General features: G+C 45.9%; 1 protein-coding gene across 1 annotated transcript; it reads left to right on the top strand.

Moving 5' to 3' along the window:
- The first annotated feature begins 1,266 nt into the window (after window positions 1-1,266).
- pkp1a (plakophilin 1a) lies at window positions 1,267-16,090 on the top strand. The gene is made up of 15 exons (XM_079741596.1): window positions 1,267-1,530; window positions 2,831-2,967; window positions 5,561-5,737; window positions 7,415-7,617; window positions 7,767-7,908; window positions 8,134-8,341; window positions 8,614-8,782; window positions 9,798-9,915; window positions 10,346-10,513; window positions 11,021-11,197; window positions 11,585-11,738; window positions 12,305-12,491; window positions 13,259-13,343; window positions 14,161-14,265; window positions 14,487-16,090. Exons 1-14 carry the CDS (start codon window positions 1,359-1,361, stop codon window positions 14,233-14,235), a joined length of 2,172 nt encoding a protein of 723 aa, XP_079597722.1. The 5' UTR covers window positions 1,267-1,358; the 3' UTR covers window positions 14,236-14,265; window positions 14,487-16,090.
- Window positions 16,091-18,068: the final 1,978 nt, after the last annotated feature.

Below are 18,068 nucleotides of genomic sequence, written 5' to 3'. Positions count from 1 at the left end.
AATCTAGAAACTATCCCAGTGATTTTATCTTGGTCTGCAAACCTTTTCTTTATAAGTTGCTCACATACACAACAAAATGTGCACAGCACTTCCTTCAGCTCTCTCTCTCTCTCTCAAACACACACACACAGTGCTCAATATGAATGGTACAGTATACCCTAGGACTGGATTTATTTGGCTCTCAAATCTCTGAAACCCAACTATCAACCCAATGAGGTAGTTGGGTGGATATTAAATCATCACAATAATAATCCGTCACATTGCCCCGGGAAAGGGTGTGTTTTGAAGTTGTTTGTACAAGTTTGCCAATATCAAATAATGGGAGGGGTTGGGGGGTTCAGAAGTTAACAGGTTCTGTTTGTTTGTGACTCTGAAAAACTGAAATTAGGCGAGTGGCAGTATGGGCTGATTAAACATTTACTTGATCATCAGTTTTCCCTGATACAACATATGTCCTCTCATTGTATCTTATCTTGGTCATATACTTTTTGTATTGTATTGACAAACCTCAGTGCCTATTGGCCTATATCACTCATGCAAACACAAATGTTTGACATGTGGTATGCTCTAATATTGTTTAGATGCATGCAAGCATGCTCCAACGTTTGCTATGCCGCTATCAGGAAATCACACCAGAAGGTCAAATGATTGCCCTGCACGCCTATTTATTGACTTGGTGTAGTTCTGAATCAGGGTGTGGTGGGAAAATACCTGCAGCAGATATCATGGCCATACCAATCTTCTGGTTGAAAAAAATAACAAATTTCCCCATGTGAATTATGCTCTACTTAAACTTTGTCTACAATCTTCCACTTTTAATTATCCTAAATAATTGCTCTTTTGACGTTGGCCTACAATAACTCGTGCCCTGTCTTGCTGGCTGCCCACTTCAAATCCAGACCAAATCCAAAAGACAAGACTTGAGTCAATGGATTAGTGGATGCCCGAGAAGGTTGTTAACACGTTTAGAGACTGTTTCATCCGTTGCCTGGCAGTTAACTGGTACTTTAGCATATGTCGTAGCCTGTTTAAACCTGTGTTACTTACAGTAGTTTCGTTTTTATAGTTTTTATCACGTAATGCTATTTTATCTAGGCCTACTGTACTAGCAGGGAAGTGTGCTTCCACTGTCTGGTCCGCCCGCGGCCCTCTTGTCATTCTGCACCTGCATGTGAACACTCCCACACCGGCGGGGCGCGGTTCAAAGGGCGGGTCTCCTCCATGCTGCTGAGAGAAAACGATTTGGCATTACCATTGTGGTCGCAGCATTGCCTCGAAGCACATATCGCTTACTTCACCTGGAATCATTCTTTTTATCATATACATCTTGGATTTCAACTCTTACAGGAGCAAAAACAATGGCGGATCCGTTACGTTCGGCGACATCTGCCGCGAACATCGACGACACGTCCTTGGCGGTGCCGACGGATAACAAGCTGCGGACCGGGCAGCAGCGTGTCCTGGATCAAGTTCACACCATCAAGAGGAGCAAGTCGAAACAAGGGAAGAGCGGGACGGGGTCTCCAACAAGTATGGACACAAGATTATATACAAATATTAGATCATTCCTATGACCTATTATTGGTCTAAACATCCTATACGTAATACTTAATGCTTTTTATTTTTTAAAAATATTTATATTAATAGCCTAATTATAATAATAGTAAATGCCAAACAGCAAAAGGTAAAGCATTATATTAGTTATACATTTATTTTTGCCAAACTTTGTTGCCTGGATTTTGGAGTGCTCGACTACCGTAGTTTAGGCCTATTTAAAAGTTTGATTTAATTGTTTACGTGAGGGCTTGTCTCCTGTGAAGCCAAACATGTGCATATCAACAAGTGTGCGAGAATTGGTCTATTTCCATACAGCCCTTTAAATTCAGTTGTTTTAAGGGAAGGATGGTCGCTTGCGTGGTGTGATGTGGACCTCTTATCAGTCTGATAATAGTTTATAATTTTTGCAACCATGACAACACCCACCTTTGTTTTCGACACAGGTGTGCTGATACATGTTGTGTTATTTTGGCAAACCAACAGCCTTTGATTATGGTATTAAAGTTCCTGGATGAAGTCATGTCTGTCTCCCTGTTTCGACAAACTGCTTTCTACACACATCAATTTTTTTACGTTGGCTACCTGGTACCAAAAAGTTTTTAAGCTTAATTTGTTTGGCTTGGCCACCCATTTATAACAAATTATATGTCTATGCTCTGTTTCGTATTGTTTTACCCGTACTTTACAATGTGACTTAATACTAACCACAGTGTTTGACAATGTTTGACAAACATTGTATACATTGTTCATATTTCAAATGAGTGTATTCAATTTGACAAAAGATCTGCTTTCAAGTGGAGGCCTTATCTATAGTTTCCAGTCGTCCCAGTACAAGCACTGAAATAATAATGGCCATGTGTGTTGTTCCTCTCCTCAACAGTTAATCATTCTTTCACACAGTCAGATGGAACACATTAAGCAAAACACAGTGATCTGTCATTCAGTCGGTCTGACTAGATCACACCCCATTTTCCCTGAAATGTTATGCAGACACATCACATAGTTACTGTTACAATCTTGTAGTTGCTATGGCGCGTGAAAAAGCACACCTCAACTGGAATTTTCAGAGTTCAATCCCCGTCTTCCCACCTTCTTGATGCTTAACGTGCTCCTGAAATAAAATATATTCACGCCACTGATCCTGTGTCCTTGTTTTAGTATTTGTGTTACAGTTATCTCTATGTTTTATCGTCATTTTTCAACACTCCCATTTCTCGACCGCTCCATTCACAGTGTCAATCATCAACACTCTCCTTCGTCCTCTGCATCCCAGGTCCTGTTAGTTTCCAGAACTCCGTCTTCTCCGAGTTTGGATCCTTCAAGTTTTCCCCGGCATCCACCACCACCAATGGCCTCTTGAACCGCAGTAGCACCATACAAGTAAAGTCTGGCGGTGGCTACAGCAAATCGGTAACTACCATCTCCTTTTACTCTCAGCTACTCTCTACTACAGAACACAAATGAAGACCGCACGCAATCTAACAGGACCCAAGGTGTTGGCGCCCCACACAGGTTTACATGACCCACCTTTACCACAACACGTTTTCTATCAATACGACATGCGGTACAACACAACACATGATCTAACACGACACCCTTTTTTCACAAAACACGCATTTGAACGCACGCACATTCTCCCAAGGCGCATGTTTCAACAGGGCACCCATTTTAATAAGACACACATTCTCCCGTGCCTTACAATTTTCCACATTGTCCGGTTCGTCACCACACCTATTTGAATGTATAAATAGACAGACACACACAGACAGACAGACGGAGGGATACAGTACATAGAGAGAGAAAGGGGTGCTGTCACCGGGCGTACCAGGGGGCTTACTTATGTGTCCGCCGTAACGTGAAGGTTTCTGTGTGTAGCAGCCATTCAGAATGGCTTCCTCTGCCAGAGCGCTGTGACCTGGATCAGGTGTCCGCAGGGTGAAGAGGTTGCTTTATTGTCTTAGAAAACAGAAGGCCCATCTAATCCCACGGGGGGGGGGGGAACCACGGCTCACTCTGAGTTCAGTGGTCCGATTGCATTCATGGCTTGGTTCTGGCGGGTTGGCTCAACAACGTTTGTTTTGGATGTTTTAGGCGTGGGCAAAACCTGCGTTTTAGGATTGTTGAACAGATGAATTTAGTATGCTATTCCTCGCTGAGCTGTTGGTGTGTATTGTGTTTCTAATGTCTGCTGTCATGGATAGTCTTCGGCTAGAGGGAGATAGAGACAAGGTCAACGTAAGGCAACACATGAGATAATAGTATTGTGTGTGCGTATGTCTGTGTCCGGGTGTGTGTGTGTGTGTGTGTGTGTGTGTGTGTGTGTGTGTGTGTGTGCGTGTGATATTCAGGGTTGGGCTGTGACCAGTTCATCTGACAGAGAGTTTTTACATTTCCCAGAAGTACGATACATTTTAATCATAATTTATCATCACTGTCCCGCAGTGATGATATATATATAAGTGCTGTTTTAATATACTCATAATGAGTATCTTTGAATGTCTTACAATTTGGAAACCAATAAGCAAAACACTAGACTTTTCAGAGCACTAATACATTAATCTGTGATGCACAAGTTTGCATCAAAACTAATTTCCTGACTGTTGCCTTCTTGGCCGTCTCTCTCTTTAGTCATGGTTTGACGATAAAGCTTTTCAGGTTTTAATGAAAGAAAAAGCAAATGGCTGCTTCCACCAAGTAATAAGAAGAAAGTACATGGCATTAAAACACAAACAAACCTGTGACATATACATCAATCACAAAAGTATGATGTGGTCACATGTCTGCGCATGTCTGTTTAGCTTTCTCTATATTCACGTTGTGTGTCCGTGCGCGCGCGTGTGCACAGTGCATGTATCTCTGTGTGAGTGAGCACGCACACACTTGCCCAAGCATGCGTAGACGCTGTAACTGCTTACATGTCAAATGTTATGATATACTCTGAGAATACTCTTCCAGCGTTGGTTGAGGTCTTTATTGAGTGTGTTTGACTACAATTGGGAGATAGAAATTGTAAGATAAAGTTGCAGTTAAATACATAACTTTTTTAGTACGTACCAGTGTAGTACTGAGTTAACAGAAAGTTGACCTTTGGTTGCCAGTGTTTATTGTGCCTCCTTGTCAAGACAGATCTCCGTGATCCGTATCTCTATTCTCAGTTTTTTCATTGAAAACAGTGAGAATAGTTGTACACAAAGCCCACATCATGCTTCTTCTCGGCTTCTGACTTGTCGTCACACACACGCACGCACGCACGCACGCACGCACTCACTCACTCACTCACTCACTCACTCACTCACTCACTCACTCACTCACTCACTCACTCACTCACTCACTCACTCACTCACTCACTCACTCACTCACTCACTCACTCACTCACTCACTCACTCAACCACCCACCCACTCACTCACTCACACAGACCTTTTTATGAAGGTTTTATGAAGTTACATGAGTGTTGTCAGTATTGCGCCGACTGGTTGAACCGGTACACTGACGTGTCCAAACACACAGTGTGTGTGTGTGTCAAAAAGATTCTTTCTCATGTTATTTTTTTTGCTAAAGCTTTAAGCTAATTGTAATGTACTGTGTTACCTCGGTGGAGTCGAGGGTGTCTGGTTCAGTCAATCCAAGAAAAACCCAATTCTGGAAGCAAATTCCTCCTCAAGGCTCACTGTGTATTAGTGGAATCCAACGGCCTACTGAAACCCTCTACTGGAACCTGGTCTTACATAATTGTTGTCTGGGAAAACCCTTTGTGAACGGGGGAGTAGAGGCACTACTTGCTTTCACTCTGACCTAGATTGTTGGCTATGCACAGGTGAAGGGGTCCGTTTAGGCTACTCCAGTCATAATATTACATCATCCGCCCTAAACTTGACATGGTACTTCCTGCTCTGAGAGGAGATGACAATAAGAACATACCGTTCACCACCCATCAAATGTTAACTCTTAACGCAGAGAGAAAAATCAAACATTGTCTACTAACCAGCCCCTTTCCATTCACAGGTCAAGGCGCAGAAAACTTGCTCTTTGTCAACTAAAAGTAGACATGTCAGCACCTCTGCCCAATGGGAGAAGCAGTTCACCCCTTCCGCCTTTCCACAGCCGCCCAATGGGCTGAAGCTGAGCCGCAGTGACCCGGCTCTAGACCCTTATGTCGCTGCCGTCCCCGGATCCCAGATGGTAAACGCCTGTCATGTACCTTTTGTTGTTCTTTCAATTAATAATGTAGCATTACATATTATTGTTTCAAGATATTAATATGCTTTTTGTCAATGATGAGAGACACACAAATCAGTATAATTGTTTGTAATTGCATTTTTTTTAGTTTGTTGTTTTGTAACCTCTGCTTTTCTATGACACCATTCAAAGGAAAAACTGAAATCCTTTTTTTAAATGCTTTAATTTCCTTCTCTCCCTCTCTCCCCCTCTCCCTCTCTCCCCCTCTCCCTCTCTCCCTCTCCCTCTTTCCCCATCTCCCCCTCTCCCTCTCTCCCTCTCTCCCCCTCCCTCTCTCCCCCTCTCCCTCTCTCCCCCTCTCCCTCTCTACCTCTCTCCCCCTCTCCCCCTCTCCCTCTCTCCCCCTCTTCCTCTCTCTCTCTCCCTCTCTCCCCCTCTCCCCCTCTCCCTCTCTCCCTCTCTCCCTCTCCCTCTCTCCCCCTCTCCCTCTCTCCCCCCTCCCTCTTTCCCTCTCTCCCTCTCCCTCTCTCCCTCTCCCTCTCTCCCTCTCTCCCCCTCTCCCTCTCTCCCCCTCTCCCTCTCTCGCTCTCTCCCCCTCTCCCTCTCTCCCCCTCTCCCCCTCTCCCTCTCTCCCCCTCTCCCTCTCTCTCTCTCCCTCTCTCCCCCTCTCCCCCTCTCCCTCTCTCCCGCTCTCCCTCTCCCTCTCTCCCCCTCTCCCTCTCTCCCCCCTCCCTCTTTCCCTCTCTCCCTCTCTCCCTCTCTCCCCCTCCCTCTCTCCCCCTCTCCCTCTCTCCCCCTCTCCCTCTCTCCCTCTCTCCCCCTCTCCCTCTCTCCCTCTCTCCCCCTCTCCCTCTCTCCCCTCTCCCTCTCTCTCTCTCCCTCTCTCCCCCTCTCCCCCTCTCCCTCTCTCCCTCTCTCCCTCTCCCTCTCTCCCCTCTCCCTCTTTCCCTCTCTCCCTCTCCCTCTCTCCCTCTCCCCCTCTCCCTCTCTCCCCTCCCTCTCTCCCCCTCTCCCCCTCTCTCCCTCTCCCTCTCTCCCCTCTCCCTCTCTTTCCCTCTTCCTCTCTCCCTCTCTCCCTCTCCCGCTCTCCCCCTCCCTCTCTCTCCCTCTCTCTCCCTCTCCCTCTCTCCCCCTCCCTCTCTCCCTCTCTCCCCCTCTCCATCTCTCCCCCTCTCCCTCTCTCCCTCTCCCCCTCCCTCTCTCCCCCTCTCCCCCTCTCTCGCTCTCCCTCTCTCCCCTCTCCCTCTCCCTCTCTCCCTCTCCCTCTCTCCCCCTCTCCCTCTCTCCCCCTCTCTCTCTCCCTCTCTCCCCCTCTCCCTCTCTCCCTCTCTCCCTCTCTCCCCCTCCTTCTCTCCCTCTCTCCCCCTCTCCCTCTCTCCCTCTCTCCCTCTCTCCCCCTCCCCCTCTCCCTCTCTCCCCCTCCCTCTCTCCCCCTCTCCCCCTCTCTCCCTCTCCCTCTCTCCCCTCTCCCTCTCTTTCCCTCTCCCTCTCTCCCTCTCTCCCTCTCCCTCTCTCCCCCTCCCTCTCTCCCTCTCTCCCCCTCTCCCTCTCTCCCCCTCTCTCTCTCCCTCTCTCCCCCTCTCCCTCTCTCCCTCTCGCCCTCTCTCCCTCTCTACCCCTCCTTCTCTCCCTCTCTCCCCCTCTCCCTCTCTCCCTCTCTCCCTCTCTCCCTCTCCCCAGCGAGCCACAGGCCAGACGCTGCAGGGCAGCAGCAGGCAGTCTCGGAGTCAGAGCAACAGACACAGCCTGCACTCGGTAAACACCAGCAACCAGCAGATGACCAACAGCGGGACCCGCCTGGGCCGTCTGTCCTCCTTGCACAGCGGGAGCGGCAGCCGGGTCTCCCTGACCAAGGCGGGCAAGACGGAGCAGGAGCAGAGCGTGTGAGTCTGCATCCCTCACCTTCACCTCACAGCGCAGACGTTTGTTCTCAGTCAGGCTCGGTGTGTTCCGGTGCTCCTGTTCTTAGGGAGGCTGTGGATGTGTGTGTGTGTGTGTGTGTGTGTGCGCGTGTGTGTGTGTATGTCTGCAGGCAAAACGAAGAGATCATCATGGCCAACCTGACACTGAAGGAGGCGGTGGACTTCCTGTCCAGCTCCGACGAGAACCTGCAGCAGTGCGGTGCCTCCTTCATCCAGCACTGCACCTTCAGCGAGGAGGGCACCAAGCAGGAGGTCCGCACAACCAGCATGGCGTTTCACACACACACACACACACACATACTCACAAGCATGCTCAATGAGGGACGCTTCCGTCATGCGCTGTTAAACACTGCCACTGCTTCCTTGCATTGACACGCGTGTGCCGGAGATGCTTGTTTGCATGAAACCCTCTCTCGCTCTCCCTCTTTATCCATCACTCTCCCTCTCCTTGTATATAAACGTCTGTCTATCCTCCAGGTGCTGGCCCGGGACGGCATCCGTCCGCTGGTGGCCCTGCTGCGGAGCCCCAACCCCGGCGTGTGCCAGAGTGCGTCAGGGGCCCTCAGGAACCTGGTGTTTAAGGACCAGGACAACAAGCAGGCGGTGAAGCAGGCCAGCGGCATCGCCAATGCCCTGGAGCTCCTGAAGGAGACCAACTCCACCGAGACCCAGAGGCAGATCACCGGTAACACAGCCCCCGCCCCCCAACCCCCAGGGCCCGACAAATAGACTGAAAATGTGAATGAAAATGCGGCCAGTCTTTCTGGTTTGGTTGTAAAATATTCTTTAAGCAGCACTGACAGCTGTCTCACCTGTAGGCATCCTTGTGCAAGAAGCCTAACCCCTTACCTGCCCTTTAAGGAAATGCTCCGAATACAAAAATCCCCCCAAGCCCCTGTGGATGACATCTTTACTCTGAGAGATTTAACCCAGATCTGTCTGCTTCTCCCTGGGTAGGCTTGCTATGGAACATGTCCTCAGAGGACGGGCTGAAGAAGGAGCTGATCGACTCGGCCCTGCCAGCTCTCACCGACAGCGTGTTGGTCCCCTTCACCTGCTGGTCAGACACCAGCGTCAACAACAACATACACCCTGATGTCTTCTTTAGCGCCACGGGCTGCCTGCGGTAATGATGCTTCCGTCTGTCTGCCTGTCTGTCTGTTTGTCTGTCCGTCTGTCTGTCGATCTTTCTATCCAGTCTGTCTGTCTGTCTGTCTGTCTGTCTGTCTGTCTGTCTGTCTGTCTGTCTGTTGATCCATCTCTGCATCTTTCTATCGAGCCTGACTGGCTCTGTCTGTCTTTCTTTTTGTATATTTGTCTGTCTGTCTATCTCTCTGTCTGTCTAGCTCTCTGCCTGTCAATCGGTTAAACGTGGCCCTGATGAAGGTACAATATATTTGATTAGCGATGTCAAATCAAGTTTACATTTTGAGAAAACAAACGTATGCCCCTCAGCCCTCCCTCTCCCTACTCTCTCTTCAGCCCACCAACCCTCAAAAAGCAAGGCTCTCTGTAAAAAAGTTTGACTTCAGAGTTCTCTACGCTGAGTCTGAATAATTAACCTAGGTTCTGGTCGCTTTTCAGTGAGCGTTTTCATGACAGAAAGTGTTTTAGAGCCCATTTCAAGCTAATGTAAGAAGCTATAAATGTTGCATGATGCACCTTTTAAAGGTTGTGTCTCCCTACTTATCTGCCGGTGGATTGGTTGGTTGGCTGTCTGCTGTTTCTCAGGTGGTTTGATTCCTCAGTTTCCTCAGCCAACTGGAACGCTGTTGATTCCATTTCTTACCTTTGATTGCCCCGGAGAGAGACACTTCATTCCTGAGCCCTGAGTTGCTTTATGTGCCCAGGATGTGGGCTTGCACGACAGCTAGTGCACTGAGCAATTAGTTGGTGCCATAAAAAATGCAGATGATTTATACCGCGAAACGATTTAACCTGTTGGTGGATGTTGAAATTTCTTTGTGTGTCTTCCCCAGTATGACCTCTGTGTGTGTTTGTGTGTGTGTGTGTGTGTATGTGTGTGTGTGTGTGCTTTATTTTTTTTGTGTGTGTGGTTGGGTGTGGGTGCACATGCATGAATGTGTGTGTGTTTGTGTGTGTGTGTGTGTGTGTGTGTGTGTGTGTGTGTGTGTGTCTAGGAACCTGAGCTGTGCCAAGGAGAAGCAGAGACAGACGATGAGAGAATGCGATGGCCTCATCAACGCCCTGATGAGCTACGTCCATTCCTGTGTGGCGGAGGACAACCCTGATGACAAGGTAACCCCTGGTCCCCATCCCTCCCTGGTCTCTGAGTCAAACACAGACCCTTCTAGGGATGGTGTCTGACTCACTGCACGCCACCGTCCAGGGATTTTGAGGACACTGAGATGAATGTCCTCCCTGCTATTGATTGAAGAATATGTACTGCTAGTTGCTTTGGATGAAAGCATCTGCTAACTCTAGTCAAAGGGAAGAAGATAAAAAAAATAACAGTATATTTATCCTTGGAAGGAAATTCACGATACACCTTGTGCCTAATCAGCACTACACACAGTGATTGGCCATCTCTGGGCACAACATCCCATAATATCATCCCTCACTACTTTGACTGATTATAGCGTGTCAGTGTGATGTTGTGTTGCATATCTCCAGTGCTATTCATCCTGTGTGTGCGTGTATGTGTCTCTCTCTCTCCCTCCACCTTCAGTCAGTGGAGAACTGCACGTGTATTCTCCACAACCTGACCTACCAGCTGGAGACTGAGTCCCCGGGTTGCTTCTCCAAGTTCAGCCCCCCCCCCAGCCCCAGGGGCCCCGAGGCCACGGACAGCTCCACCGTGGGCTGCTTCAGCCCCAAGAGCAGCAAGCTGAAAGAAGTAAGCGAGCATGGACTCTGAACACACACACTGAACCTACAGGCTCGCACACACACACACAGACACCCACAAACTCACTCACTACTCACTCACTCCCTCACACACTCACGCATGCAAGCACAAACAAACACACACACATTATTAAACACACAAACACACTCACACATCCACTATGTGGGTCTATGAGGCTTTGAGACCAGAGCATGTCCTATAATAAATTATTTTTACAAGACACAATATATAGGTTAGGTTGGGTTAGGTTATATATAGGTTGCAAATTGGTTTTGAAATAAATTGTGATGCCTGACTTCTTTTGTATATAGATTTCAGAGACACGTTTTGGCATCTGCTCCTTTGCACATCACACATTCATCCTATTAACTTATTCCGGTAATGTCAACGGCCCATTGGACATAAGCACATTGTACCCTGCTTAATTAGGTGCTGAGTTTGCATGTGGCTACAAGTCAAAATCCACATCCCTCTCGTTGGTATTGTTCCTTTCAGACCCGGTTCGATATGAACAAGAGCATGAAGGACGAAAGCCTGCCGTCTGGAGTGGACTGGCTGTGTCACCCCAAGGCCATGGTGACCTACCTGTCTCTGCTGGGCACGTCCCAGAAGGACTCCACACAGGAGGCCTGCATCGGTGCCCTGCAGAACCTCACCGCCAAAAAGGGTCCGGTGAGAGAGACGGAGAGATGGGGGGGGGTGGAGAAAGACAAGGAGATGGAGAGGGGCACAAACAGAGACTTGGAGAGAGAGAAAGACAAAGAGAGAGATAGAGGGAGACAGAGAGAGAGACACACAGGACAAGAGAGGGAGGAGGGAAGAAGGAGATACATGTGAGGGACAATGCTAGCGGGAGAGAATCAGGACTACTTGAAGAAGTAGGACTACAAGACGGTAACAACAGCCAAGCATTAAGACCTCTCCTCCAATCCTCCTCATCATGTAACTGTTAATTTGCAGCTCATCAGGTTTCCATGTGCGTCTTCCCCCGCACTCGCTCCACCAGGTGAATCCTAAGCAACTCCTCTGGCCTTCCCCCCTCGTCTCCCTGTGCCTCAGGCCTCCGATGCAATCAGCCAGATCCTGGTCCAGAAGCTGGGAGCCATGCCGACCATCAGCCCGCTGCTGCGCTCCGACAACCGCAAGCTGCAGAAGACCGCCATGTGCCTCCTGGGCAACATGTCCCGCTCCACCAGCAACCAGTCCTCCATAGGTGAGAGGCCCCTTCCATTTACATCACGTTAAGGGCATTTATCAGAGTCTGCTATCCAAAGCGACTTACAATAAGAACATTTGTCAGAAGAAAGAGAAACAATGTATTGATGTCGGTACAGTAAAGATTCACCCTCGGGATCCACTGTCTGTATCCACCTTCACTCAAACCCCCACCACCCTCCATTAACACGTCTCATTGCATGCCGTTACTCAATGAGACGTCTTCTCGTCTCAATAGTTCCCAGTTTCATGTCATATCCCTGCATTCGAGCCACTTTGTAGTTACCTCACATATATATGCATATTCTTCAAAATTTCATTTTTCTTTTTATTGTTTTGCCTTTATTTAATTGCCTGATATTATATTTACTTGATTGATTTATACTCTCAGTTTTTATTATCATTTTTATATCTTAAGCTGAGCAATTGAGACGATCACGATTACCCTCAGGATGAACAAATCTCTGAATCGGGATCTCTGAACACCCATTGGTCCAAAAACCAACAGTCCCTGCCCCCACAGCGGGTCCATTCCATCACTGCGTTGCGTTGTTTCTCTTACAGCTAAGCAGGTGCTCCCCGACCTCGCCGGCCTCCTGTCCTCCGGTACGTCTGGGATGGGAAACAATGACGATATCCTAGCCACCTCCTGCAACAACTTCCGGTCCCTGCTAATGGCTGACAACGACGTCAGCAAGAAGATCCTTTCCAGCGAGCTGGTGACATCGCTGGCTGACATCAGCGAGAACACGTAAAACTTTACAATTACGTACACAAGGTGTTGTCAATGTTGCTCATATACATATGGCTAAATAGTACTGTTATTACTATTTAGTTATGCATACTTTTCTCTTATATACGTAAACCACTAACCCTAAATTATTTTAGCTACATGCAGTCATAACGGCAGTGTGTAAAATGTGGGCGTGGTAAAGAGAGAGCACAAGAACGCACAAGAGAGCAACATTTTGAAAATAAATACCTTATAACAAAAATGTTTCCTCCCACTCTGCACCCTCCCTCCCTACATTTTTCTCTGCTGTGTCATCATTTGATTGACAGGCAAGACGGATTCACTGAACAATTCGTGGAAGGCATTCGCTGATTGGTTTAAAACGAACCTGGAGCCTTCTAAGTCGAAATGGTATCATACAGACCATTGTCTGTAGGCACAGTCGACTAGAAACAGATATTCTCACAGCAAATTCCCCACATTGACAGCTGACAGGTGGCTATTGGATTTCTTACAAATGAACCTCAAATAATAGCTCTAAAACCTTACCGCCAGCACCTTCTAGGGAGCAGGTTGGGGTTGGGGTTGGGTGTGTAGCTTAAGGAAGCCTATGGTGAGTGTGGTGATGCAGCCAATATAGTTGGTATTCAGAGCTCTTAGTTTCTGATGGGGCTTGTTGCTGTATAAACGCTAATTATATAATTAAACACCTGTATGTTACACAGATGGAAGTGGTGAGTTTTTTTTTTGCAAAATATGAACCAGGCATGACCTCTCCCCATTAGATCCTTTCCCAAAGGAAGCAAGGCAGCCTCACTGCTCCTCTACAGCCTGTGGAATGAGAAGAGTCTGCAGGGGGCCCTAAAAAAGGTACACACACACAAACACACACACACACACACACACACACACACACACACACACACACACACACACGCTCAATCATAAATAAGCACTCATAAATACAAAGACGCACAAAGTCACACAAACGTCGTAAAAAACACACACACACAGGCACATACACTTCTACTCAACCGTGGTAATGGATGAGCAGGTCCACGCATGCAAACTGAATCATTTGCTTTCGGGGCTTCTCCTTCCGAGAGACACTTTCACCTCTCCGGCTCCACCCAAGCGCTGCGCCTTCCCTTTCCGCCCACCGCCCGCCTCCCTAATCTTAGCCTCTATTTGAAAGCCGTCACACAGGAATCTTGGGAAACTCGCTCTTACAGCTCGGCTTCTGCAGCGCCGACAAACGAAGACACGGATGAGAAAAGTCTAAACAAATACAGTTATCCTGTGTTACTGATGAGTACAAGCTAAATCCAAATATTTGCCTACACGACTGTCACAAAGCATGCACCAGATGGAACGGATGAAACCAGTGAGATTGTGGTCAACCTTTTAGCTCTCAGATAGAAGGGACTTCTTTTTTGCGACTTCCTTGAGTTCAGCCATGAACAGTAATACATTTTATTTGAATAATTCTTTCCAAGAACCTCCAGGATACTTAGAGGATACAATACCAACAAGGATACCACAGACGATACAATCTAAATGAAATGGCGCTCATTAACATGGACATACAAGGAAGTGTCGAGGAGTAGTGGAGCGATGCTTGTTGGTGTCTCGCAGATTTAAATTGAATATGTTAATAACAACCTGTTTATGCCTTTTTGATCCACAGTTGAGCCTGGGCAAATCCCTGTTCATCAACGATGTCACCGCAGCCGCCCGCAAGTCAGTGCAGGTTGTCGAATAAGCCCACTCGCCCGCTCATGGAGATACCAAAGTAGGTTTCTCTTTTGTTCTGTTTATTCATTATAAATGCATTTGGTGCAGAGAGCTGTTTGGATCTCTGCATTGTGTTGGATACACATCGCTGCTTTTTGGTCTTACGACGTCTCTCCTTCCCTCTATGTCTTGTGTGTGTGTGTGTGTGTGTGTGTGTGTGTGTGTGTGTGTGTGTGTGTGTGTCTGTGTGTGTCTGTGTGTGTCTGTGTGTGCCTGCAGATTTAGCTTGCAAGTTTATACACCACCGTGGCCACACCCTTGCCGTGAGGGGAACTGGAAACCAGTCTTCATATTCCAGCTTTTGCTACACAGTTGTTGATTTTTGAAAGTACCTAACAATTATCTGCTTAATCATTGATCTTTGATTAAGGTCGCATTCGTTCATGACCATCAAGGTGCCTGCATGTTTTTCTTTTTGACATCATCACGATGATGTTTTTAACTTGGACATATTTTTATTTGTGTAAATAGATGGTGAATGTGTGTGGGAAGTTATGCTTGTGTTTTGAGTCAGTGTTAAGATTATTCCCGAGGGCCAGAGTTGACCATAGAAGCCGTCCTTGCAATACAAGAGAAAAGCACACGGTTTAGTCACGCTACAGAGGTGTATTCAGCTCAGACTTGGTGGTGGGAGACCACGTGCGTCATGGCTTTTTTGCACAGAACTGCTTATCTGTTGGTTCCATCGCTACTTCATGCGGCACATGAGGGTCAACAGTGAAAGAATGTAACCTTCACGAGTACACACAACACCTTCGATGGCACACCGTTCAGTTAGTTTATCGATAAGGAGTCTTGTGAGCGGGTGGATGAGGGATGGAGAACTGGAGAAGTTAGGTTCAGAGCTCTGGGGATTTACGTCTCGTGGAGTTGTTAGGATTCCGAAACTGGAAAGAATGAGACAGTGGGGAGGAGGAGGGTCCGAGAGAAGTTAGAAAAATGGGGGTTTAAATACAGGTGGTTGTTCGGTAGGGTTAGTAGAGTAACAGGCGTTGTCTTTCTCCCAAACATAAGTTAGTGGAACTCCCATTTGGGAGCATTTCTCCTCCGAGGCAAACTGCCACGAGAGTGGCCGGCCCCTCCCTTCCCTGAATGCACAGCGGTCGTGTCTCGATTGAACACGCTTGAACGCACCACAAACCCAGCTGTTACGGAGATTCATTCAAGGGATTCCCAATGGCACATTTGAAGGCTACATCTATTAGGACAGTTTGAGGGGAAAACAGATTAAAATGTACTGTACAACTAACTGTTGTATAGTTGTACTTTTGACTCATTTGAGTCTACGTCCCTAAAAAAAATAAGCATTTCCTTCAGATACAGGGTAAACTCTGAAACTCTGCATGGAGCAGATGAAGCATTTTCACTGTGCGTCTTTTTTGTTTTTTTACTGTTGTACAGTGTTTCAATATTATCCAATGGTTCATGAATCTTTTGTTTTCATGTTAACAGAACATTGTTTGCTTTTAGATTCATCGAATGCCTAGCTGTTCAAGTTGTATGGAGAGGAAATATCAAAGACATTAATACTGAAACCTGTATTTTATGTGTGTCACGGTGGTTTGACGAGAAAACTCTAAGAACTACGAGTGTCAAGGAGATGTTCAAATATTAGCTAAATAAAAGCTACCATGGACACACAGACATACAAACCCCCTTATTTGTATTTCACCCACTGAAATCGTTACTTCTGTGACGTTTTTGTTTTAAGCAGAAGACACTGCGTCAGCTTTTGGTGTTCATGTCAAACTGAAACCCATTTTGTGGTTTCAAGTCAATGTTTTGTTTAATTGCTAATAAAATGGAGTCATTGTTTGCGATTATGAATTGTACCATTTATTCCTCATAAAACGTTAGACAAGCATCAGATAATTGCTTGATAAACGAATCATATAAAAGGTTACGTCACTGCCGCTGCTTGAGGGGAATCACTATTTTGAGAAATAGTTAAATGTTTTCAGTAAAAATCTCTGAGTGACTTAGATAACTAGATAAATATGGTTAGATAAAGTTCAATATACAGTCTGTCAATAGAAATAGTTTGCTAAGGCTGGTATTCAGCAAGAGTTAAGGATTTCATTTTTAGATTAAATGCTCTATATCCAGTGGCGTTTCTACATGTAAAAAACAGGTGGGGCTAGGCTAATATTTTTTATTCTTTTAAATGACAAACCAGTGTCCTTGACGTCACCCGTTTGTTTTCAATGTCGTGGCGATCTTTGTAGATGTTGACTCCGCCTGCTCCCGGCTATCCTGTACAACACAGGACTGATTGTAAAAATCTAGTTCAACATCTGACCTGTGAAGGGCAGTCATACGCTAAACAGCATCTAAACTGCCGAAATCTTTCAACAAAAATGGTAGACCCAAGGGCGTAGGAACCGGGGGGGACGGAGGGGACGTGTCCCCTCCAATATTGGAGACAGGCGCATTTGTCCCACCTGAAAATTATACCAGGGGGAGAAAAATATTTTATTTTATTTTGAAAGCGCAACAGAGCGTCTTGTCACCGCTTCTTATTCTAAAAAACTGGATGATTGAGCGTGCAATTAAAGAATTGATTTGATATTTATCATTTCATTACTGCCAATCAAAATGTGTACATTTACAAATGTATCTTTTTAATAGAATAAAATATATTCGTGAATTTTTTCAGTGTAGTTAATTTATGACATATTTCTGTATTTCAAACCATTAACGGATCTGTCAGGTTTCAGATATGTGTCCCCCCCCGATGTTAAACTCATTCCTACGCCCCTGGGTAGACCCCTTCACTTTTATTACTGTTGCTACTGGCTTTGCAGGCATACAGACATCCATCCAAATAAATTACGGGGCATTTTAATTTTGTTTGAAATTCATTTTTGGAAAAAGTTACAGCCCTAATATATTACAAATAAAAATAGGTAAGTTTCATAAAAAAGCTAAAGTATTTCAAAATAGAGATTGAGCTTCCTTCATTGGTCTTACTTACGTGTCAGTGTCCCACCATGCTGTTTGTAGCCCTGGCTTGGTGTTTCCCATTCTCTATTCAGCCCTCAGCTCCACCCACAAGGACCTGCCAGGACAGCAGGCAGGTACTGGGGCCATCACAACCATTACAAATAAAAATATACTTTAACACTATTCAGTTTGCTGGGCTTTTTGTTTTTGATCTAAGTGACTGTTCTCCATGTATAATATATATACATATATATATATATATATATATATATATATATATATATATATATATATATATATATATATATATATATATATATATATATACATACATGTATATAATTAATAAAGTACATTAGTGCAGCTTTTAATGTTTTATTGCTGACATCAAAACATTGCAATAATGAAAGTATAGTTTTTAAAAGTTTTTAAACTTTAAACTAAGCTTCCGTAAACCTCAGAATGAAATGATACTAGTACAAACAGCTGTAAGAGCTAGCCCCACCAGAAGTAGAATAATCTCCGTCCACTTCAACAGAGAAACACTCTGAACATGCGCATTTCAATTTTCCAAGTCCAATACACATTACATTGGGCTGGTGGGGCTCCAGCCCCTCTTGCCCCTCCGGAGGAACTCAGCCTGAAGAAGCAAGCCAGGGTCGACTAAAAATGAACTAAAAGCGCCAAACTTATTATTTTACAGTACTTTCTGGGGAGATTTCTTTTAAAATATATGTTTGTATAATTTATTTTATATTTTTATTTGTTCAATTTTTTTTCTTGTGAGAGTAGGTGGGGCTGAGCCCCACTTGCCCCTAATGACCAGTCGCCACTCTCTATATCTTCAGAAGAAATTGA

This window comes from Pollachius pollachius, assembly GCF_949987615.1.
Source record: "Pollachius pollachius genome assembly, chromosome: 8".
NCBI classification, from domain to species: Eukaryota; Metazoa; Chordata; class Actinopteri; order Gadiformes; family Gadidae; genus Pollachius; species Pollachius pollachius.
This window is presented reverse-complemented; position numbering and strand designations above follow the sequence as displayed.

Bases quoted from the DNA above. Each gene is read 5' to 3' on its own strand.
- pkp1a (XM_079741596.1), top strand. From the start codon at position 1,359: ATGGCGGATCCGTTACGTTCGGCGACATCTGCCGCGAACATCGACGAC. The intron at 5,738-7,414 runs GTAAACGCCTGT...CCCTCTCCCCAG, and splicing joins CCGTCCCCGGATCCCAGATG to CGAGCCACAGGCCAGACGCT. The intron at 13,344-14,160 runs GTACACACACAC...TTTGATCCACAG, and splicing joins TGCAGGGGGCCCTAAAAAAG to TTGAGCCTGGGCAAATCCCT.